Raw genomic sequence first — 24,150 nt, forward strand, 5'->3', positions numbered from 1 at the left:
CTCGACCTTTTGGAGCTTTGACACATGTCAGCTTTGTTATTGAAGCGGAACAATACAGTGCTACACTCTGCTGACGTAGAACTGGATGCATAGAAAGCATGTGTGCATGTGTTGTCATATTTCTGGCCTCATGGGTCCGGGTTGAGTTTACATATCTCCACATGCTACCACATCGCCTTTGTCAAACATGGGCAGACTCAGCTACCTGCTGTTATGACAGTGATGACATCTCTAAAGCTCTCAATGCTTAAATCTGCAGAGAACATTAGATGCACGTAACTGCACCTTTTCCCCTGTTTGCATCACCTCTAGGATTATCATGGGACTAATTGGATGCACTGTATTCTGAATCATAAGGTCTATACTGCCAACAATGAGACCGAATAAAAGAAATCCTTGAAAGGTGTTGGCAGAGGTGCAGAGTCCAGGTTATGAAACACACACACAGTCACACTCACACACAAAGCCACTTGTTCCTGCCGAACAAAACCGTGTAAAGAGAATGATATAGTATTGCCACAGGCAGGGGAGAGGCCAGTGAGAAGGGGGGAGAGCGCTGAGGCTCTGAGCTGGTGCTTCATTAACTGATTTTTACAGCTCTGCAGGTTTCAGGTGCCTCCTCTCTCTCTCTCTTTCTCTTTCTCTCTCTCCAGGAGCGAGACTCTATTCCTTGCTGTGTGATGAAACATTCGTGGGACGCATTTCTTCAGTCGTACCTGTCCGTCCAGTTTCTTCTTATCTCCTAAAGAAGAAAGCAGGTTGTCTTCGGTCAAGCGTCTGCATCTGTTCCCTGACAGTGGGGGGGTTTGTTGGGGAGCAACCTTAAGGGCTTGGTCACACTTGACAGTTTTCCTCAGCTGATAGTGAACATCCAACATCCACAGGAGGGATCTTCCAGACTTTTACCGGCTCCCATTTTTTTAGTGGCAGAATGAGCGGGTTTTTGTATTTTGTCCTCCCGGCGTTGGGAGGATACACACTCACCTCGTTGTACCTGCTGAAGAACCCACACATTCTCCACAGGAAGAAACGCACGGCCTTTGACTGCAAACACATCTCACACAGAGGAGGTAAGAGAGAAGGGGGGGGGGGGGGGGGGTCCATAATGAAGTTTCGGGATTTGTGCAAACAGGTGGATGTCATTGAATATTCAAGACGTCCTAAGAGAAATAACCAAAGTGAGAATGATTAATAATTTATATGCTTTTGCTTAAACTTTCCAGTTTCTCTTAGTCACACAAATAATTGATTCTGAAATGAAGGTGGAAAAACAGGAAATTGATCAATATTTTTAATTGACTTTAAACATAATATTTCATCATTTCATCAATTTTGCATTTGTTTTGTTTTCAATCTGCTTGTCACAAAATACCACAAAAAGTATGTTAAAAAAGATAGATAATGTAAATATCTGATTACTTTCACTTCCATATGAATCCTTATGAAACAACATTTAAATTCCCTATAGATCCAGATTTATTTGGAATTACACACTCATGAATATCAGTCCCCTAAACATTTTTTATTATTCTCTGAGAAATCTTTGAAAATGTTGGAAGAAAGTAAAAAGAAAATGCCTGGATCTGTTGAATCTTATCCATATTCACGCCAACTGGGTTCTTCCTTGGGTTCATACCTCAAACCCTTCCACAAAGTAGTGTTTGCATGATAGTATTAAATAACAAAATCATAAACTTCTTTATGGAGGTAATTTAAAAACAACAAATTGAAAACAGTGTGTTGTCAAGGTGTAGCGTGTGTGCATATTTACTGTATTTCTGAGGGGCCCCTGGTTGAATCAGCGGGGGGGCCCTCTCCCACCACCATCCACCCTGACTCCTCTGTTGGTTTCCAGGATGTGGGGAGAGGCTAGAAAGCACCATGGAGGCGTTCACACAGTGAGTACCACACTCTGTGAAAAGAAGACTCAGCCCTCAGCAGGAAAACGTCTTTTCAGAAAGTCTATTGGCAGCTGAGGATCGGTTTTCCCTGATTTGATCTTTTATTCCTGGACATTAAGTGGTGTTCCAGCCCAGTCATTTATCTTGAATCTGATAATGGAATGATTCGATAATGGGTTTCCGGTGTTTATACGCTCAGCATCTCTCCGACTGTGCGCCCCATGGGTGCTGTCTGATTCACTGAGAGGCTGTGGCCTTCCTCTGGAAATCTGATCTGCATCTTGTTGTCGTCGAGTTCACAAAACTGCTTGAATATCAATTTAATAATGGATTGACAATATAGATTTGTGCTTTGTGAAGGAATGATTGATATCCATCTGTTTTAACACGTTTGTTTGTTTGCAGCTTTTTAAGAGACCAGTTAATTGCACCTTTTTTAAAGAGATCTTTTCTCCATGTGAACATCTGTCTGCAGTGCGGTGGAGCAGGGCACAGAGATGCTGGAGCTGGACTGTCACCTGACACATGACGGACACGTGGTGGTGTCACATGATGAGAACCTGCTGAGGCAGACGGGACACGATGTCACCATCTCCTCCCTCGATCTGCAGGTGAGGTGACGCAGGAGTGCTGCTTAGGTCAAAGGTTGCCTTGAGCCAAACCATCTTTCCATTGAAAGGGGTTCGTTGTAAGACAACAGGATAAGTTTCCCAGCTTCTCAGATAGTTCAGCTCATAAATATGCTTCAGTTTGATTGCAAAGCTGCATGTCTGCACAAACATTGACTCACTTGAGAGGCCTGAACGCCTTCTGCAACTCAGGTTTGTGTTATCTATTCACAGGAATCTTTATTGGAGCTCTTCATCAGAAACGTAGTTGGTTTCCACAGAATTGAATCACCTTAAAGTAAATGACTTGGTTGGTGTCCAGCTATATTGCAGCAAACGATTGTAACAAGAATATCCAAACATGGATGTAAAGTATCTTCATGGTAATCACAAGTACTGTCAATGCAAAAGTTTAGTTTCACATGTGGAATCTCTAAAGAGAAGTATTGTGCTAACTTCTTAACTACTTAACTTACTAATGAACTAACCTTTTCTTTCTCCATATCCCTTACTTTCCATCTCCTTTAGGATTTGCCTTTGTATAAGGAGAAACTAGAGGTGACATTTTATGCAGGTGAGTTCCTCCTCTTGTGCTTTAGATTCTAAATCATTAATAAAACAGCTCAGATCAGGAGGCAGGTGTGTCTCACGCCCCGAAACCCCCCAGGTCACTACAGCAGCGGTGAGGACAGGAAGTTTTCTCTGCTTGAGGACGTGTTTAGGAAGTTTCCTGACAAGCCCGTCAGCGTCGAGATCAAGGAGAACAACAAGCAGCTGATAGAAAAGGTACAGAACACCTGACGTCAAATAAAAAAAACACTACAGGCGTTTGCACTTAACCAAACTATTTGAAAGAAACACCCAAATCACTCGACTCTCACTTCTTATTTTAAAGTAGAGCATCTTTAAAAGTAAAAAGATAAAACCTTGGTTAGCGATAAAACTAATCTACTCATAATTATCCAATAAACTGAGTAGCATATGGTGAGATTTTCTCTCTGCAGTGCATGTTAGGAAATGAATCAGATCATATTAGTTTTAGTTGAGGTTTTACCAATGAGGGCCTTGCTGTGTGAGGCTGAACATGTGTAGTGTTAGATGAAGGTGTGTCACAGTGGTGCTCAGTCAACAATGTGACTAAAAGTCAACATTAGTCTTTTCCCTATTTGATGAGTCAACATGTTTTATATTTGCGAATTTAAGTTAATGTCCTTTTCAAAAAATGTTGTACACCTCACGTTCCCTTTGTCTCACGTTCAAGAAGAAAGACACCTTTCATGTTTTTGTGATCAAATATTGAAAGAAAGAAATCTGAAGATACAAACAGATACACACACAAAGCATGCAAATAATAAAAAGAAAATTATTAATAAATATATAAAGAATTCACTTGGATAAAAAGGAAAGCAAAAATAAAAGGTCACCCACCCTATTCCCGAAACCAGGCCAGACTCTTATTGAATATCATCGTAAAACAGCTTACAAATGGTTTATATACTTTCTAGTCATGCCTATCACATAAGTATTTGCAACTCTAGTGCTATTATATATGCTTACCCGTCTAACATCAACTGAACTAGATTTGAACCTAATATCTCCTGTTTCATATTTAATCTGTGAGCTCCTTTGGTCCGTTGGCAGGTGTCCGACCTGGTGAGGAACTACAACAGGGAGGAGATCACGCTCTGGGCCTCTGTGAACTCCAGCATCATGAAGGAATGCCAAAGAACGGTACATATCAACCACTTGGTGGAGACAGAGTTACTCGTACAGGGTTATTTCACTAGTTCACATACAACATGTCATTTTAGAGACACATAAAGATCTCTACCAGCGTCTGACACAGCAGCACTAGCCTCTGTGTGTCTCTGCTCCCTCGTAGAACAGCTCCATGCCGTACAGCTTCTCTATGACCCGAGGCCTGCAGCTGCTGCTCCTCTTCTACAGCGGCCTGCTGCCCTTTGTGCCGCTGGGCGAGAGTCTGCTGCAGTTCTACCTGCCACGCATCTTCAACAGGTGTGTCCTGTGCAGGTTGAGTCCAAGTGTGAGGTCATGTGTGTGTGTGTCACAACGTAATGAGGTCTTTATTGTTGAAATTCACAATCTAGCTCATAAAGAAGAGGCAGATCATTGACCCTCGTGCTTAAACGTTTGTTTTCCTCTATTTTATGGCTGCACTTCATCACTCAATCAGAGCTCTAACATGTAACAATATGATATGTTACTTTGCTTGTGTGTGTTTGTGTGTGTGTGTGCCTGTGTGTGTGCGTGCCTGTGGGTGTGTGTGCATGTGGGTGTGGGTGTGCCGCTGAAGGACGTTCATTCCTGAGCAACGCATCCTGAGGAACAGGCTGGTCGTCTCTTTGATAGAAAAGTGAGTGACATTCTTTAAAGAACCACTGCAGCACCGTTCTACCTGCTGAAAAATTATCTCTTTTTAAGATTTGTAACTTCTTGTGCCAAAGCATCAGCAGTTTAAGAAAAATTCCAACTCAGTATTTGCTCAGTTTTTTTTGCTGAAGTTTGTATATGTAAAATAATTCATTAATTTCCATGTGTTGTCATTTCAGAGTAACTATGAGGAGGAGTCTTTTTAAACACCTGGCTGCCCGTGGAATTCAGGTATGAATAATTAACATATGAAGTGCAAACTAGAGGCTAGATGAAATAGAAAATATCTATCAATTTATCTATCCATCTATGCATCTATCTATCTATCTATCTATCTATCTATCTATCTATCTATCTATCTATCTATCTATCTATCTATCTATCTATCTATCTATCTGTCTGTCTGTCTGTCTGTCTGTCTGTCTGTCTGTCTGTCTGTCTGTCTGTCTGTCTGTCTGTCTGTCTGTCTGTCTGTCTGTCTGTCTGTCTGTCTGTCTGTCTGTCTGTCTGTCTGTCTGTCTGTCTGTCTGTCTGTCTGTCTGTCTGTCTGTCTGTCTGTCTGTCTGTCTGTCTGTCTGTCTGTCTGTCTGTCTGTCTGTCTGTCTGTCTGTCTGTCTGTCTGTCTGTCTGTCTGTCTGTCTGTCTGTCTGTCTGTCTGTCTGTCTGTCTGTCTGTCTGTCTGTCTGTCTGTCTGTCTGTCTGTCTGTCTGTCTGTCTGTCTGTCTGTCTGTCTGTCTGTCTGTCTGTCTGTCTGTCTGTCTGTCTGTCTGTCTGTCTGTCTGTCTGTCTGTCTGTCTGTCTGTCTGTCTGTCTGTCTGTCTGTCTGTCTGTCTGTCTGTCTGTCTGTCTGTCTGTCTGTCTGTCTGTCTGTCTGTCTGTCTGTCTGTCTGTCTGTCTGTCTGTCTGTCTGTCTGTCTGTCTGTCTGTCTGTCTGTCTGTCTGTCTGTCTGTCTGTCTGTCTGTCTGTCTGTCTGTCTGTCTGTCTGTCTGTCTGTCTGTCTGTCTGTCTGTCTGTCTGTCTGTCTGTCTGTCTGTCTGTCTGTCTGTCTGTCTGTCTGTCTGTCTGTCTGTCTGTCTGTCTGTCTGTCTGTCTGTCTGTCTGTCTGTCTGTCTGTCTGTCTGTCTGTCTGTCTGTCTGTCTGTCTGTCTGTCTGTCTGTCTGTCTGTCTGTCTGTCTGTCTGTCTGTCTGTCTGTCTGTCTGTCTGTCTGTCTGTCTGTCTGTCTGTCAGTCAGTCAGTCAGTCAGTCAGTCAGTCAGTCAGTCAGTCAGTCAGTCAGTCAGTCAGTCAGTCAGTCAGTCAGTCAGTCAGTCAGTCAGTCAGTCAGTCAGTCAGTCAGTCAGTCAGTCAGTCTGTCTGTCTGTCTGTCTGTCTGTCTGTCTGTCTGTCTGTCTGTCTGTCTGTCTGTCTGTCTGTCTGTCTGTCTGTCTGTCTGTCTGTCTGTCTGTCTGTCTGTCTGTCTGTCTGTCTGTCTGTCTGTCTGTCTGTCTGTCTGTCTGTCTGTCTGTCTGTCTGTCTGTCTGTCTGTCTGTCTGTCTGTCTGTCTGTCTGTCTGTCTGTCTGTCTGTCTGTCTGTCTGTCTGTCTGTCTGTCTGTCTGTCTGTCTGTCTGTCTGTCTGTCTGTCTGTCTGTCTGTCTGTCTGTCTGTCTGTCTGTCTGTCTGTCTGTCTGTCTGTCTGTCTGTCTGTCTGTCTGTCTGTCTGTCTGTCTGTCTGTCTGTCTGTCTGTCTGTCTGTCTGTCTGTCTGTCTGTCTGTCTGTCTGTCTGTCTGTCTGTCTGTCTATCTATCCATCTATCCATCTAATCATCTATCCATCTATCCATCTATCCATCTATCCATCTATCATCTATCATCTATTCATCTATTCATCCATCTGTCAGGACTTGTGTAGATAAACAGACGCTCACACAGCTGCTTTGAGTGTCTGTGATGCATCTCTCTGGTCCTGATGTGAGTAATCTCTGCTGGGATGACATCACCACCATCATTAGCCCATGAGGTCATCATCATCATTAGGACTTTGAGTGGTCACCTAATAGTTTGAGCGTGAAAACGATTGAGGTCACATGTCAAAGCTCAGTCAGCCGCTGAGTCCTCGTCCCATGCGAATTAGTGGTGATCAACAACTGAACATAAAAGCTCCCTGAAAGTGAGGTCATGGCGTATCAATACTCCCCCTGGTGACGGGCTGGACAATTAGTCATAAACCCTGCCTCCTCTATGTTAATTGATGGGACATGGACCAAAATATAAAGTCACAGTACAAATCATATACGGTTTCCGTCATTTTTCGGAAGTTCTTCTCTATCGATTGTGATTTTGCCTTCATTTTTATGGATAATGGGAGGAAGTGGAGCTGCATCCTCCATCTTTATTTACAATCTATCATGGTTTTATGTCTCTAGGATTGACAGATATATCTGTACTTGCAGGTGCATCTGTTTGTTTGCAATGAAGATGAGGACATAAAGGCTGCACTTGATGTAGGAGCCACAGGCGTGATGAGTGATTATCCCTCCGTTCTATCACGATACCTCAGCAGACACAGAAGTGAGGATTGACCTGGGAACACATCCGGTCATGATCACTCGGCTGCTTTTCTGAGGGGGGAAAAGGAAAAGCAGAGAAATGTAAGAAGTGTGAGACTGAGTTCCTCACCCATGAATAGATTTGTCAAAAGGCTGTTCAACCCTCGAACCTCAATCGTTGGTGATGGAATAACGTGTTAGTAGTGCCATCTGCTATCAGTTCATTTCTTTGTCCTCCGCCCACGTCTTTCAGACAGAGCCCAATGTTCAAACATGCAGCAACTGATTTGTCTCTGCAGCATATCTACCAGCGCTGGAGTGAATGTTTAACCAGCTGGACCATGTCATCCAACATCCAGTTTCTCATGATAAGAGAGTAAACATGACTTTGTTGTGACTGTGTCTCATGTGATTTTCTGACTTTGTGTGATTGGTTTGAGTAAGTGCTGATTTTCAGAAATAAAGTATGTGGGACAGTTCACTTGGAGTTATGCTGTTCTACGTATTTTTGTGGTATTAAGTTGAAAAGAAGATGAACATGAGGTAAGACACTAAATCAAAGAAAGAATACAAATACCAATACTACAGATAATCCATGTAATAATAATGATAAACTTTATGTATATAGCGAAACAGTTTCAGGTGCTTTACAGGTAAGACAGTTAAAAAGAAACTATAAGAAACTATTTAAAATCAATTTGAATATCACAGCGGTATAGAGCACAGATACAGAAGTAACAATGTTATGGATTAGAAAAGTGTAAAAGAAATGGAAATAAAACATTATAAAATGATTAAAAATAGACAGTAAGATCAGAAATAGGTGAAAGCACGTGTGTCTTCAGGAGAGATTTAAAAGAGGATGAGTTTGACACACAGACCTCTTCAGGCAGAATGTTCTGAAGAACCGTAAATGTAGTTGAGTATAGAGTTGATATGGTTTCTAGGTTGTGTTGTGCATCTATGTTTAATATTCTCACATGTACTATATGTATGCACATATAAGCTGAGGAGTGCATGTGCAGTAACCACACCTGTGTCCTTGTTTTCCCAGGCCACGGTCAAAGTCCATTAATAATCAACCAAGCTGTTAGTGAAACAAAGGCTGTATTTTTCTGACCTATTTGTCTGTGCCTTGCAGTGTGACGAGTGAGTTAATGGAATATACTGTAAGTGGATCAGTGCAGACTAAGGCCTTTGATCCAAAGAGCAAAGGTTTGAATAAGTGACCCAGCAGAGAAAATTAGGTCTTTGTGATAATACAGTCTGCGATATAACATAATACAGCGACCTCTGAGGACATGGGGGGCATGTCTCCAGCATATATGTCACCTTGCAGTTTGCAGTAACTTGCAGTTACTTTAAAATAACTTAGTAACTTAAGAAGGCTTTGGTATTATTCACCAGGAAAAGTAAATACTTTCCAATAGAGTTTACTTGTTGATTAACTGTTGAGATAAAATTGGAAACTGTTCATGTTTGTCTTTCTCTTCTCTGACTGCAAGCTGTGGATCTATTGGACAACTTTGTTCACTGAATTAATAATTGATTAATTGACTAAACAGACTGATAACGATGAGGTAATGAAAATGATCATAACCTGCAGCTCAACTTATCAAACATGTACAAACAGAGATAAAATGTACACAACATGTAATCAGACGATTAAATTAATCAATCAAATTTGATGTTTGTTTTTCTTTCCTTAAAGACATGGTAGGATTTTATTTACAGACTTTGTTTTGAGGCTAGTAAAAAATGCCTCAGGTGGATGAAGTGGTGCAGGGCAGGAATTTGGACCTTGGAGTTTTATGAAAACACACACACACACCCTGGAGAGAAGAGCAAACACACAACCTCAAGGCGCACAGGCAAATAAATCAAGAAACCACAGCAACAGATCTCTCTACCAATCTTTTCTGGTCAATAACATTTAACATTTCCTGAATTTGATCATATTAACTGTTTGCACACTCGGAAAATGAAATGTACTGTTCAAAATACTTGACATTGATGTGAGTAAAAGTGTGTAAGTGCACGTTATACACTTAGATATCTTTGTGTGCACAAATCAACTTACTAAAGCTGTCACACAAATACATATTGGAGTAAAAAGAGCTCCAACTATTACTTTCATTATCAATCAATTTGTTTTTAGGAAATGTGTTGTGGGGAAATGTAAGAAAACATCAATAAATGTCACAAACCAACTGATATATTAAAAGGTTTTGTTTCCAATTTACTGTCGGTGCTCAAGTTAAGTACAAGTGCCTCAACTGTGTATTTAAGTACAGTACTTGAATACAGTACTTGAGTAAATGTACTAAGTTACAAGACACCACAGACCCCAGCAGCAGGGAAAGATTATGCACCACCAGCCAATGGCCACCCGGGACTCATGTAAGGCCCCCTCTGATTGGCTGACCCACATCCTCCAGGTCAGTCCGGGGCTGTGATTGGTCGACGGGGGGTTTGTTTTGCAGTCTCCGGACTTCCTCCTCTGGCTGTTTTCATAAACAAACCATACTTTCCCTCCCGCCGGGGCCGCGTCTCTCTGTCCGCCTGCCAGCAGACACACACTCCCGCCACCGTGTCCACAAAGAGAACCGGAGAACCGGGACACACAGAGGAGACAGACACAGGGGACAGCCGGAGACGTGTCAGTGTTGTTTTCATTGTCCGAGCGGAGAACGCGTGGCCGACTGTCGGGACTGGGACTGAACCCCCCCCCCACCTCCTGCAGACCGCATACCCCGCTGTACCCGCATGGTTCCGGGCTGTCAGGGATTCTAACCCGCAAGGAGCTCCGGTTGTTTCAGGTGAGCGGACACACACCGAGGGAAACCCCGCGGAGCTGCTGTGTTGTGGCTGTGTGGAGCTAGCATGCTATGATGCTAGCTAACACACACACACACACACTAGTGTTTGCGCAGCTCTTTGTTAGGACATTGCATTGACTTGCATTCATTGTGGACAGCCTGAACAAAACCTGATCCCCAACTTTAACCACGACCAACACATGCATAACCCAAACCTCAGCCTAACCACAATTCATGTCTTTCACCTTATCTTAACCAGGATTACATAAATCAGGTTTTGCTGGTCATGACAATCTGCTGTTGTGGCTGTGGGGAGCTAGCATGCTAACACACACACACACACACACACCAAAGCCTTAACCCTGCTAATTCACTCCGATCCCCAACCCTAACCTTACCAGGATTCACATCTTGACCTTAAGCTTAAAGGTTCAGTGTGTGGAATTTATTGACATCTAGTGGTGAAGTTGCATATTGCAGCTGAACACCCCTCACCTCAACCTCCACTTCCAAACATGAAGGAGAACCTGTGGCAGCCTTCAGTTGTCATAAAAACTCAAAAGGTGTTTAGTTGGTCCAGTCTGGGTTACTGTAAAAAACATGGCGGCCTCCGTAGAGAGGCCTGCTCCCAATGTTAATACAAATTATCCAAATATAAAGCCCATTCTAGGGTAAGGCAAACAACAATTCTTACAATTTAGATGAAACACACTTATTTTATATTTAATTAAACAATCCCTTTCACAATGAACCTTTAACCAGCAACTCAGAGATTATGTCTTGCCTCATTAGGACAGAGCTCTGGTCACCATTTGCTCCACTGGTCCTGACAAATTCAGTGTTGATGCTGGAAAATGTCCTGACAAGATAACAAAATCGTGCACACACACACACACACACACTGGGGTAGAGCTAATGTCTCCTAATGCTAATACATGCATTAGCATTAGGACCACAGACACTCTCCAGTGTTGTACAGAGCAGAACTGTGGCAGCACACGTTTTGACAGGGCTTGAATTTGGGTTAACTGATTGCATCTAACGAAGCGAGGGCTGTTTGTGCAAACTGTTAGGAACCAGGAAACAAGCTGCCTGATAAACGATGCCTGTCCCCCCCGACCCATCTGCTAGCATGAGCGTCTGCACACATAACGACCGTAACAAAGATGCATGATAGAGAAATGAGCTCAGCCCATCGTTTGTTCTATTTTCTTGTTATTCATTCTATATTTAACACTCGGTGAAGGATTTATGTAGTGCATCCCTGTTTTTTTATTGGCCAGTTAATCCTCTGGTTGTTGCAGCAGTACTTTTGTGACATGAGGTTATCTGGGGATAAAGCCTGCGAGTGTCATGCTGCTGTTATCAGATCTGTTAAAAGTTGTAGGAAACCTGTCTGGCAATCTGATAACCTGGAATTCCTCACCCACAGTTACAAAATGTTAAAAAGTGGAAAAGGAAATCAACCGGATTGATCTAAATGTATGAATAACCGGTTTATCTCAAGAGTGGTTGCATGACTGATCCACGTGTGACAACTGACCATCATCCTGCTTCCTCCTTGTCCTCATCCTCAGATATGGTGAAGCTGACGAAGGCCAAGACGTTCCAGGCTTACCTGGACTCCTGCCACCGGCGTTACAGCTGTGTACACTGCCGCGCCCACCTGGCCAACCATGACGATCTTATCTCTAAGGTCAGTCTGCTGCCACCCTGTGTTTGTGTGTTTGTTCATCATCATTTTAGTCGGCTTACACAACCCTCCATGGTTCTCACGCAGTTATCTCTGCCAGGGAGGTCGTGTTTTCATTCCTCTGGGTCTGTCTGTTTTGTAGGATTACACAAAAACTACTGAACTCATTTTATTCTGGTGGAAGGGTGGGTGTGTGCCAGGAAGGATCTCCCCCTCCCCCACTTTAAATCTTTTTGTTGATTTTTGATTTTTTAGATTTAGATTTTAGATCCGAAGAAATGGACAGCATGGAGTTAAATATGAGTGTCACAGCAAAAGGTCTGAATACTTATGACCATGTGATATTTCAGTTTTTCTTTTTTAATAAATTTGCAAAAATGTCTACATTTCTGTCAAGATGGGGTGCTGACTGTACATTTATGAGAAATATAATGAACTTCTTTGATTTTTGCAAATTGCTGCAATGAAACAAAGAGGGAAATATTTAAAGGGGTCTGAATACTTTCCGTACCCACTGTACATCTTGCATACAACACTGAGCTATTACAGTAATTCACAGATTCATGATTTTATTTTAAACATACATGTAGAAGAGACAGTGAATCCTCAAGCTATCTGTGGATGGCACACATACTCCCATATTAGGGAGATGTCGGACCGTGATGGGTAGCACACAACTTATATAATCTTGGACGGATGGAGGTTGTCAGGCAGAGGGTCAAATCAGCCTCACAATATGTTGGATGCATGTTAATGTGTATTGAAAGACATTTAAATTCGTGAAAATAAAAAAATTATAAAATTTTTAAAAAACTGTCTTATCAACCAAAGATTTTGCGACCCCCCTGCAGTACCTCCGCGGACCCCCTAGGGGTCGCGGACCCCCTGTTGAAGACCACTGACTTAGAGGACTTATATCTCGATGTCTGCTCTTTGGTGCAGCTTGATAGGATTCAAGGGGCCTGTTGGGACTTGGTACGAGTGTCATTATAGTTTAAATGGTAGCAAAACTATGTTAAACTGTACAAATTTCAATTGCCATCATATTGTGATCTTGATCCATATCAGTATCAAGTGCATCATTACTTCTCTCTGATTTTCTTTTCTTCTGTGTCTCATAGTCGTTCCAAGGCAGTCAAGGCCGAGCCTACCTCTTCAACTCTGTGTGAGTATTTTGTTTTCAAATATCACTGGTTCTTACAAAAGGTAGAATTCTTACTGTAGGTTGTCCGTCCTATTTTTAGATCAGAGTTGTAATAACAGCCGAATGGAAAACATCAAACTAATCGTGTTGCTGTCACTAAAGAATCCTTGCCCATATGAAGTACATTCGCAACTTGTGGGGGGGGGGGGATTTGAAGCAGATGTTTTCAATACAATGTTGTTGTTTAAAAAAAATCTAAATTAAGACCCTGGTCTTGTTTGCCATGTTTAACCAAGACTTGTTCAGCTCCATGCATCACTATGTAAACTGGTATAAAATTAGTTTAGTTAATGTTAGAATTTATATTCTTTTCTGTTTTTAAACCACTTAAATATGTTTTGTACTGAGCCTACACAATTGTAAAATCTTCTCTGATTGAATTAGTTGCCTTGCAAACACTTTTTGGACCTTTTTAGAAGCAAAAAGAAGTTTGAGAATCTATGATCTTCTTTTGTTTTCCCCAGTGCTTTATTTTCCTGAAACCGTCCAGTTCTCCCTGAGAACTAATTCCCATGATCAGACATGTTTACAGATTGTCTACAGATAATTGGAAATTCCTGCAGATTGGACCTTGAAGTAGGATGAGATCATTTTAGTCGCACTCTTCCCGGGTTAGTAGGTCAGGCTCTAACAAAGATTATGGCATCAAGGCTCCATGGTCAAAGTAACTTAGTTTAACTTGATCAACAGCATTTATTAAGTTTAAATTTAACTAGCTCAGGTGAAGCCTTAAATGGTTTAAATCCTTTTCTCTTAAAGGAATTTATAAAGTATAAAAAAAAATTCTAGAACATTTGTGTGACACTGGAGTTGATAAGTTTTTTAACCTCCTAGTTGTCTCACTGTTGTTTGACGGCACTGCGTTCGGTTTCAGGGTGAACGTCGGCTGTGGTCCTGCGGAGGAGAGGCTGCTGCTCACAGGACTTCATGCTGTGGCCGACATCTACTGTGAAAACTGTCACACTACACTGGGCTGGAAATATGTAAGCATGCACACCTCAACACGAATAGCAGGCTCAGGTTAATATCGTCCTATTGGTGTCCGCATCAATGTCTGCACATCCTTTTATAAAACTAGCAGTCAGCAGAGATAACAATGGTCTTATTTGAATCACGCACACACCAATGTCCTTTTTTTTTAAGTTGTATTTACCCTTGTGCAACTTCCCTTTGCAGGAACAAGCCTTTGAGCTGAGTCAGAAGTATAAGGAGGGGAAGTACATCATCGAACTGTCCCACATGATAAAGGACAATGGCTGGGACTGAGCGAGGAAAATCTTCATCTTTCTCCATGACTCTTTAAAAAGTTGCATCCCCTCACATTAAAAGGGTTCCAGTGTAGCCTCCTTATCCCGCATTCGAGCCATTGCTTCGTATGGCTTCGCCAGCAGTAGCATGTGATGCCTTATCTTTTTCTGTTCTTTGTGTCTTTTCACGGCGACCACAACACCACCATTTGCTGATCTCACTATCCTAATCGCTAGATGTGCTGGGACATGGACCGAATGAGTGCAGGGTGGGTGTGTGAAAGACGGGCGGATGTGGTCACACAGGAACGTGTGCGTGTGGGATTGTTATAAATCGTGTTCGAGTGATGAAACTTTTATCAGTGACCACGAAACGGTCTCACTCTGGGGAGGTGAGACCCGGGCAAGTCAAATAATCAAACCTCCTTTCACTTCAAATGCAGGTATTTGGTTGTTTTCCCTTTTTGAGTTTAGACTATCTGGCTTAAACGGTGTATTTAGCTTCGTTTAACCCTAGGTTAAACGGTTCCTAGGCTATGGGAATCCTTCTAGCAGTCGGAAGGCTGTTCTAGTTTTATCAGTGAAATTCATTGGTTTTTTTTACAGTAAGATCAGTAACACTTCTTGTTATTGTGCCAAAGGCAATCAGGGTGTTATACTAGTGATGGTCAAGGCCCACAAAAGTCTCCCAAAAGAATTCTTAAATCTGGAGTATGAGTGTCTTCTGACTGTTGGGGTATATTTTAATGTGTGCATGTGTTTGTGAGTGAGGGAATGTTTGTGTGTGTGTGTGTGTTTTTGCAGTGGGTGTGTGTGTGCCTTAAGCTGGACGAGGTTGAGAAGAATTGGTCTGGGGTTCACATCTAAGACTCATCACTGCACAGTTGGGATATCTTCACTTTTACTTAATGCTGATAAGATACATCCTGTGTGTTTGTGTATAGCCTCTATCACTGATACATTTACTCAATCCTCTTAGTGCAAAGTGTGATTAGGGTTTTGTAGCATATTTATGGTGATTTCTTTTTAAATGTCTGCTTCTTTCATGCTTTCATTTAAGTGTATTATTTTAACTTTTCATTAAAAGACAGTGTCTGTAACGTGTTTTTCACTTTTCTTTTGTGTGTGCTATGTTGTTGATCATGGTTTCCTGCCTCTGACCAACAAATTCCTTTCTTTATTTACTCAAATAACTCTCGGTGATCGAGAAGAAGTATCTCTAGAGAAGGGATGGTTGACATACTCTTGTGTACTTGTCCTCTGGATTGACCTTCAGTATTATTTTGACTTCCTCTTTACAGAGCATTTGCTGACGTCTGTGGCTTCATGATGTTTAAATGATTCATTGACCAGTTAAGTTTCAGGAAATATGGCCGTAGCCTCTCTGTTCCTGAATTTTAGTGATTATTGAATATAAGCGCTGATAATGCTATTTAATAACCATTGTAACTGTTACTGCAGAATGCTATGATGTCACTGGGAAGTTTATCTTTTACTTTTTTGTGTAACTGTTGTAAGTGGTGTATGAATTATTTTTAGAGAGGACACAGTGACTTTAACCTGTGACCTTAGACCACAATGTGTTCCTGTTAACAATGGCTGTGTTCTGCAGGTAATTAACTTTATCGTTCACGCCTGTGAGAGCAGAGACAGGCGTTAATATGGACAAACCAAAAAAACATATTTTCTAATATATCCCACAAACTTGTTTTAGTTTTTCAAATAACAAAAGAAAGTTAACAAGTCTTCTTGTCTAATTGTAAAGAAATGGTAATCACTTGCAGCAGGAACTCGTCACATGAGGGAGCTCTGACCAGAACTACCAGTTTATTTTAATGATGTGGTGCAGAAACTGCTGAGTCATGTGTAGGCAGTTCATTCAACTGTCTGTCCTGCTCTTACCTTTCATTTCTACCAGTCTATTGTGTATTGACATGTAAATGTATTTGTTGATGACAAACCGTGAGAAACTTTAAACAAGTTGCACTGACGGATTATACATTTATAATGTTTGGCTGGTGATCCCACTTATAGACTGAGGGTTTGTGCCTTGTTGAGGCTGGTGACAGAATTTTGTATTCAATTGTTAAATTTGTGCAAAGTGGCAACAGTTTCGTGTTGTGATGCCTAATGCATATACAATTTGCTCCCTGAGAAGAAAGTCCTGCTGGAGTCAAAATAGGAATCAGTAAGTAATAAGTAACATGCAATTCTAAAATGTAAGGATAATAATATATCAAACGAATATGTACAGTGTAAAAACAGGTCAAATGCAGGTGATGTAAACTGTAAAGGTCACAGAGACTGTCTGAGGGTGAAATATATATTTTAGAAAACTCAATTAGGTATTAAGATGTAAACTAGAGACACAATCTGCCGAATAAGGAACAAACATATTAGGAGATGAGGTGAAATGTCCCTTTATCTGACAATAGGAAACGTCCATTTCTAGATTACAGTGTCACCTTGAGAAAAGCAGCTCCGGTGATATCACTCAGTCAAGTCTGATTGAATTCAGTTGACATGTGCAGGTTCCTCTCATGTGGATTTAAATGAACCTGCAGCTGCCATGCTGATTTAAAAACATACATATGATATAATAAAAGATGGATGTCTCCTGATCGCAGGCTCACTGGGTTTCCTGTGTTGCTGTGTTTGTTTATTGTTGTGGTTATTTTATTATTATTCATTATTAAAAACAATATGTTTAACGGTTGATTTGTACTATTTATTTGACACATTATAATTAATACGTCAGCGTGAAGTGACTTCAAGCGATTCAACCGCAGTCAGTGCACTTGCAGCAGATCATACCACAACACGCACCCCGTAAAAAAAAACAAAAAACATTTAATCATCCACGAGTTTAAGGAGATAACGTGTTTGTGTATTTCATGTGAAAGTCGCTGACACGTAAGAACAAGCTCTCCTGGATGTTTGATAGATGCGATGGAGAAAGAACAAGGGTTGGATAGCGGATGCCTCTTCGTGTCGAGCACCCCCACGTCCGCGGGAATGGACGCGTCCGAGGCTGCCGGTCATGTGACTTTTTCCGTTTCGCCATTTTCCTTCCTGAAGACCCGGTGCTGCCTCTGGAAAGAAGCTCCGCGACCGACCCGCTCTCCCTCGTTCCCCACCTGCCAGCAGCCTCCTGCGGGATAGAACCACCGGGCCGAGCCCCCTTCCTCCGTCGACCAGAAGAAAGTCTGTCCGTGTAGCTGTGTCCGTCGCCCCGCCAGAATGAGCAGCCAGGAGAGCCCCGAGTACTCGCCTTTCTTCGCCGTGATGGGAGCCACCGCGGCCATGGTGTTCAGCGGTAACTACCCGAGCGCCTTCCCTCTCCCTCCCCCGGGTCTCCCCCTGTGTGTGTGGGCTTAGGTAGCGAGAGACAACCCGCCGGTGCTGTCGGTAGAGAAGCGGGGTATCGGGAGCCAGCTTGCACGGGTGGTCGGTCACGGTTCGCAGGCACCTGTCAGCGATGCGAGGCGGTGGCAGGAGGAGGAGGTGCCCGAGCGGCCTCCCTTACCCTTCCTCCCCGGCCTCCTCAACCCAACCCCCGGGGCCGAGCTGGAGCCACGTCCGCTGGTGACGCAGAGCCTCGCTGAGGTGGCAGCTGCTCCCTTTAATCTGCCGTCATTGTGTAATTTACAGCAAAAGCGACCATCCGCGAGTTGTGAGAGCAGCAGTGTTGAATCATCTTCCTCTTCCTCCTCTTCCTCATCCTCATCCTCTTCCTCATCCTCTTCCTCTTCCTCCTGTACCGTTGCTTCCTAACCGGATCATATGAAGGCCCGGGCCTACACACGTCAGTCTGGTGCATTTAAAGGGAAACTCCGTCCATTCATTCATGTTGGAGGCAGGGTACACCCAGTGTGTCACATGGCTGCTGAGGGAGGGGGGTGTAGGAACGACACACACACACACACACACACACACACAACCACACAACCACACAACCGTCTGCATATCCTGGAAGTCAGTGATGATTTGATGTTGACAGGTTGTGGGTTTTAAACTCGTTTCAAACCTGAGGTAAAGCAATTGTGTCTCGCCTTAAGATCATAATCAATATTTATATATACAGACAGGTATTGGACCTTTGCTTTATTGCTGAACATTTCGGTGGCAGACTGGCTTTTTAACATTAATCTAGAGATGCACGGATACAAATATTTCTCTCCCAATATGCAGAACCTCAGCTCAGGGTATCAGCAAAACAGAGAAGTGATCCAATACCAGTGCTCATCTGCTCAAATATGAAATCTATTTTTATTTAATGCAACATAAGTCCAGGTGATGCTGAGGTACCAAAAACTGAGTTGAATGCAAATTAATTTTAGACTGATCCTGGCAAAGAGTCTGAATTTAATATCACAGCCTGGCTCGCACCCAACTGGATCAGTGTGTCTGTAATTAAACCTTAATACATTTCCCCTTACACTTATCTTTTTTTTATTGCCTATGCCAGAGGTGTCTGTTGCTCCACAATCCACTTCCCTTTGAGATGGTCCTGCACAGACTGTCTATTTGCTCACATTTAGTATAAAGGCTGTAAGAAATAAAAGTAGATGTCAGTAATGGTCAAACTGCAGTTTAGCTCATTAACGTTATCAGGTTGAGTCTTTGTATTCAAGTTGAATTTTAAATACTGGCTAGTCCAACGTTTTGCTTCTCATTAACACCAAACAGTCTTGTCATGTGATTAGATGCTGATATTCTGTGATGCAGAAATTTGTATAACTTTTATTCTTCTGACAAAATATTAATAACTAGTATTTTATAAATGTTTGTTATTTAATCAACAGGGCTGCTGGCACTGATGCCTTAAAATGAATCCAATGGGTTTCATATCTATAAAATAAGACTGAGGCCTAAATAGTGTCTAATAACATTTACACCAGTAACACAGACTACTGTCATACAACCACACCTTGGTAACAGAGTCTAATTTTAGCTTTACAGCCTTAGATCAAGATCCACTCGCCCATAATCTCCATGTTTGTTAGTGTAGTGTCATAAATGTTGTTTCAGTGGCGTCAGTCTAGGATTTCTTAAGGTTTCAGTTGTACAGAGCTGAGGCCCTGATGTAACCTTTAGGGAAGTAGATGGGGGGGGGGGGACGGGACATATGATCCTTCCTTAACATTTCACAAGACAACTCAGTCAAGCATAAGGTATCTGTGTAGAGCTGCAGCTGTGACTGGACCACCTTTTAAAGACACCAGGGGGAAGAGGCAGTGCAGAGTTGACCTGTACTCCATTGCAAGGAAAAACAATCAGAAGACAAACCCCTTTTTAATTTGATGCCAATACAGACCAAAAATATCCTCGTGTTGCCTGATGAGAAGCAGTTAAACTATTAGAGAAAAAGCTCGGTTGCTTATTAGCACAGTGCTTATTATCAAAAACCCTCGAATGTGTCAACACACCCACGGCAGCAAGTGAGAAGCGATGAACGCTTAATCGTGTGAATTCTGAATCCTGTGTTGTGTGTTCAGAGTTTCTCGTTGCCATCAAAGCCCATGAATAATAACCAGTAATTGGCTTTTGCAGTTCCACGCTCTCCAGGAAGATTGCATTAATTTCTCCTTCGATGACGATCAACCATCACCTTGTGTAAAATGATGACGTGAACCAATACAGGGGACAAACACGGTGTAAAGAGCATGATGGGCTGTGTGTGATATGTTAATGAAATATTGTACTCGTCCTGTCCTGAGCAAAACTGAATACTTTCTGTTGCTCGGTAATGGCTTCTCCTCCAGATGTGAACACTACCACGTTGCACATTTCTAGCCAGGGTCTGCAGAGTGGCATTTAGAGAATGGAGCCACGGTAGTGAGGCACACATGCTCACACATTCGTGAGTCTAAGCTGTCCATCAAGACATTTCACCTAATTTTTGTAGCATCGAAGAACAAATTAAAACCAAACTTATAAGAAAAATAAACACATACATATATTCGTGTGGGAGGAACTACTTTAAATGACAGAAACCATCTTTGAATCTATCTGTATTTTGAATCTTCAGTTTGGTCCGTGTCCCTGGATTTATGAGCCGGCCACCAGGTGGCGAGCGAGACGCTTTGGCATCACTTTTATGGGCGCAGTCATGTTGTCCATCTTAATATATAGTTTATCCTGCCCACTTTTCAGTGCTCGTTCTTTTATTTGAATTTCTGGGTTGAGAGAAAACAGCAGTTGAATGTTTTTTTTGTTTCATCCGGCACTAACACAAACTCTCCTCTTTCTTCCTCAGCATTGGGAGCTGCGTACGGGACAGCGAAGAGCGGCACAGGGATCGCTGCCATGTCGGTGATGCGGCCAGAGCTCATCATGAAGTCCATCATCCCCGTGGTCATGGCGGGTATCATAGCCATCTACGGGCTGGTGGTGGCCGTGCTGATAGCAAACAACATCTCCGAGAAGGTCACCCTTTACAAGTGAGACGAACATGCAACACATCCACCTCCTTAACTCACAAACATACTAATATTATACATCCTATATCTTTGAATGAATATTTACTGACCTTTTCGATCATTGAGCAAAACGTTTGGATCTTGAGCTCTAGTAACGTTAAACTTACTACTTTGTGGTTCGTTTGTTTCATCTGACTAATGACTTTTTGTCTGGGCTACTAGTTAACAGCTAACAAGGACTTGTTTTCTGAAAAGAGCTGGCGACACTGTTATATGAGGGTTTACATGAGGGTGAGACCCCATGAAAGAAAGTAATTGTATATATTTTAACCACCACACCATCAGATGCACAGTATTGTTGTGAAATGGTCCCGTTTACTGTTTATATAGCTAATTAAACAGAGACAGTGGATGACAAGTTGAAGTCACAGTGAAACAGCAGGGCAATGAGCACAGTATGAGTCCTCAGAGCCACATTTACCTTCACAATGTACCTAAATGTTCCTGCTCTTAAAGCCACATTATATTACTTTCTACCTCAAAGCAGCCATAAACCATTTCCTCTTTCATTTCCACTTCTTACCCTCAACATCTGTTCTTGCTCGATGTGATCTCCTGTGACACGTGTGCAACTGACTGATAGTAAAAGCCTTAATCGTCAGAATCAGTTCCAGCAAGCTTTGAGTAAAGCTGAACTGTAGATCAGTTGAAAGATACCATTAAAAAAACTGTTAATCTCCGATATTCAGCGAGGAAACTTTTAAAATATGAAGAATTCTAAAGAGATGGCTGTATTTGTTGTTGCAGTGACAGCTCTGCTGGTTCAGAACACTGGGGATAATGGGTCATATCCACTGTTCAGTTGTACAGTCGGAGCTCCGGGCTTTGTTTTTTCTCTACATGAAAACCACTTAATCGCTCAGGCAGTGCCCAACAAATTGAATTACCTTCTGCGTCTGCAAGGGGCGCTGTTTTTTTCTGAAAGTGACATAGTGCTGATTTAAATTGCTTTTAATTCTTTGCTCTGATTTATATTCGGGTAATCAGATGGATTTGTTAGTACCCCCACCTGAAATATTTTAGACTTCAAACCCTCAGCCTCTCCTGACTAGAGCCACTGTTGATAACAAGCTGTATGTGTCAGACAGTATTACCTTGTACACTAACGGAACTTCTCTCTCTCTCTCTTACAGGAGTTTCCTGCATCTCGGGGCCGGGCTGAGCGTGGGCCTGAGCGGTCTGGCGGCCGGCTTCGCCATTGGAATCGTGGGCGACGCCGGTGTCCGAGGCACCGCCCAGCAGCCCCGGCTCTTCGTGGGCATGATCTTGATCTTGATCTTCGCTGAGGTGCTGGGGCTTTACGGCCTCATCGTGGCCCTCATCCTATCTACAAAATAAAGTGTCTGCATCAAACACCATCTCATTCATTCCATATCCAAGCAGCCAGAACAAATAGGAGATTTTCACCTACTTCCATTACACCCCGCGGGTCTGACAGGATGGGATGGCAACAGAAACAAGTCGGCGGTCGACTTTTGACAGCTGTGTCCTCAGTAGATGTGATCTATCCATATTGTTTAAAGCCATCCAGTTGTGTCAGGTCCTTCGTGTACAGTACGGGCATGAAGATGTATTGGTTGTTGTGGGATGATGTGTGGACAGTCTGCCTGATTTGTTGTCTGATCTTAACCTGTACAGTGATCCAGAGTCCCTCACTCCTGTAAATGTAGTAACCAGTCTGTGCTGTGGGTGTGAGTATAAATGTTTACCCCTCTGCCCATTCCCCTCCTTTTTGTTTTCTGTTTTCTGTTGGTGGTTTTGATTGTAATTCTCTGTTTTGAAACTGCGGAAAAATCGTGCACATTGGTATTTTATTTTTTCATGTTCTTTTTCGGGACCATTTTTGATTCAGGAGCTGTCAAGACATATTTTTTTCACTATTTATGGAAAGCTATGACGATTTTGACTCAATGATACTGTCTTAATGGAATACTGTTAATATTAAAATACCCTATATACATAAAAATACATATAAATTATCTGTGTATAGTTAGATTAATCGCACTGTGGGTAATTGTTCAAAGTGCTTTGAATTCCTCTGGATGTAGTGTGATTATTAATGGAGGATGTCCACATGTTGACTTGGAGTTTGTATGTGTGTGTGTGTGTGAGCATATGAGAATGACTTGAGTGTGTAATGCGTGCAAGTGGATTTATGTTTAATATGACATTCTCAAACACTAGTATCGTTTACTTGTAGTGCTGCTGTCTTATTTGTTTTTTTTGTTTAAGGTGGGAGGTCACTGTTCAGCCATGCCTGTCAGATTTCCAAATAAAACTCAACCTCCTCCAGAACGTCTTTGTCAAGTCATTTAATGTCTTATATCAATTTACAGCACTAGAAACATTCAGACCTTTCACAGTCTTAAGCAGTCTACTCCAAATGGAAAAGCATAACATCTAAAACACGTTTAAATACTTCTGAGATCTGTGTAGTGTTCATCTACTTGAAAGATTGTCATAAAATAATTTTTATAACTTTTCCAAGTCCAATTATGGTGGCAGCATAGAGTTCTGTAGTTTTTTATTCTCTCTCCAGTCAGAGTCAAAATCCACTTCAGAGAAACACATCAGCCTATGAATAGAATGTTATGAACTCGTCTCTAATGTCTGAGTCATGTCGTGTGCATGTTTGAATGTTGGCGTGTGGCGAGCCCACTTGGGCCCACTGGGAGCTGATCTTTGGCGAGGAGGATGTTGCCAACGACTACGCCCCTGGCCACTGCACCATCAGCACAGAGACCAGCAGACCTGGTGCTGGACAGGATCTGCAAACTGGTGAGTCATTCCAGAGCAGCAGGAGCTCCTTCCATGTGGCGAATTATTATCCTCATCAAGAAAATGACAACTCTCCCATTGGGCCGTTTACCTTAATACCACCAGAGGAGAGTAAATCATCATTCGATTCGATTGGGCCTCAAAGAAATTGCTTCATTTTCTTGGTCTTAGTCAAATATTCAGGATTTTGAGAGATCAGAAATGGCTTTTTATTTGAAAAGTTTTGTATTTGTGTTTTTACTTGTATGACGTTCGTGAATAATTCTTTGACTTGTGTTCTTTTGATTGAAGAACTTTGTGTTATTTTAAAGTGTTGTAATGTCAGTTTTGAAATAATTCTTTACCTTTTTTTTACTTGAATGCAAAACTGTAGTAGTTTATTTTAAAGTGTTCTATTTGTATTTTTACTTGTGCAAAGTGTGTGAATAATTCTTGCTCTTGGGTTATTTTGAATGAAGTATCTATTTTTCTATTTTGAATGGATAACTTTTTTGTGTTA

General features: G+C 42.1%; 3 protein-coding genes across 3 annotated transcripts; all 3 read left to right on the top strand.

The window, feature by feature from the left end:
• The first annotated feature begins 721 nt into the window (after positions 1-721).
• Positions 722-9,111, top strand: gdpd3a (glycerophosphodiester phosphodiesterase domain containing 3a). Its single transcript, XM_061090923.1, has 11 exons — positions 722-1,070; positions 1,856-1,898; positions 2,377-2,512; positions 3,038-3,083; positions 3,177-3,295; positions 4,151-4,240; positions 4,392-4,525; positions 4,824-4,883; positions 5,080-5,131; positions 7,333-7,971; positions 8,483-9,111. The coding sequence occupies exons 1-10, from the start codon at positions 932-934 to the stop codon at positions 7,459-7,461; spliced, it is 948 nt and encodes a 315-aa protein (XP_060946906.1). The 5' UTR covers positions 722-931; the 3' UTR covers positions 7,462-7,971; positions 8,483-9,111.
• A 766-nt stretch (positions 9,112-9,877) lies between these two features.
• ypel3 (yippee-like 3) lies at positions 9,878-15,491 on the top strand. Its single transcript, XM_061090925.1, has 5 exons — positions 9,878-10,247; positions 11,825-11,943; positions 13,062-13,105; positions 14,019-14,127; positions 14,321-15,491. The coding sequence occupies exons 2-5, from the start codon at positions 11,827-11,829 to the stop codon at positions 14,408-14,410; spliced, it is 360 nt and encodes a 119-aa protein (XP_060946908.1). The 5' UTR covers positions 9,878-10,247; positions 11,825-11,826; the 3' UTR covers positions 14,411-15,491.
• Positions 15,492-17,441: 1,950 nt separating this feature from the next.
• Positions 17,442-23,168, top strand: atp6v0ca (ATPase H+ transporting V0 subunit ca). The gene is made up of 3 exons (XM_061090924.1): positions 17,442-17,707; positions 20,651-20,834; positions 22,007-23,168. The coding sequence occupies exons 1-3, from the start codon at positions 17,632-17,634 to the stop codon at positions 22,209-22,211; spliced, it is 465 nt and encodes a 154-aa protein (XP_060946907.1). The 5' UTR covers positions 17,442-17,631; the 3' UTR covers positions 22,212-23,168.
• The last annotated feature ends 982 nt before the right edge of the window (positions 23,169-24,150 follow it).

This window comes from Limanda limanda, chromosome 17 (genome assembly GCF_963576545.1).
Source record: "Limanda limanda chromosome 17, fLimLim1.1, whole genome shotgun sequence".
NCBI classification, from domain to species: domain Eukaryota; kingdom Metazoa; phylum Chordata; class Actinopteri; order Pleuronectiformes; family Pleuronectidae; genus Limanda; species Limanda limanda.

What these genes read in the sequence shown, in the direction of transcription:
- gdpd3a (XM_061090923.1), top strand. Translation starts at nt 932, where the DNA reads ATGAGCGGGTTTTTGTATTTTGTCCTCCCGGCGTTGGGAGGATACACA. An exon ending in TCTCCTCCCTCGATCTGCAG is followed by an intron (nt 2,513 to 3,037) that starts GTGAGGTGACGC and finishes CATCTCCTTTAG; the next exon opens with GATTTGCCTTTGTATAAGGA. An exon ending in GTCGTCTCTTTGATAGAAAA is followed by an intron (nt 4,884 to 5,079) that starts GTGAGTGACATT and finishes TTGTCATTTCAG; the next exon opens with AGTAACTATGAGGAGGAGTC.
- ypel3 (XM_061090925.1), top strand. Translation starts at nt 11,827, where the DNA reads ATGGTGAAGCTGACGAAGGCCAAGACGTTCCAGGCTTACCTGGACTCC. An exon ending in ATGACGATCTTATCTCTAAG is followed by an intron (nt 11,944 to 13,061) that starts GTCAGTCTGCTG and finishes TGTGTCTCATAG; the next exon opens with TCGTTCCAAGGCAGTCAAGG. An exon ending in GCCTACCTCTTCAACTCTGT is followed by an intron (nt 13,106 to 14,018) that starts GTGAGTATTTTG and finishes GTTCGGTTTCAG; the next exon opens with GGTGAACGTCGGCTGTGGTC.
- atp6v0ca (XM_061090924.1), top strand. Translation starts at nt 17,632, where the DNA reads ATGAGCAGCCAGGAGAGCCCCGAGTACTCGCCTTTCTTCGCCGTGATG. An exon ending in CGCGGCCATGGTGTTCAGCG is followed by an intron (nt 17,708 to 20,650) that starts GTAACTACCCGA and finishes TTTCTTCCTCAG; the next exon opens with CATTGGGAGCTGCGTACGGG. An exon ending in GAGAAGGTCACCCTTTACAA is followed by an intron (nt 20,835 to 22,006) that starts GTGAGACGAACA and finishes TCTCTCTTACAG; the next exon opens with GAGTTTCCTGCATCTCGGGG.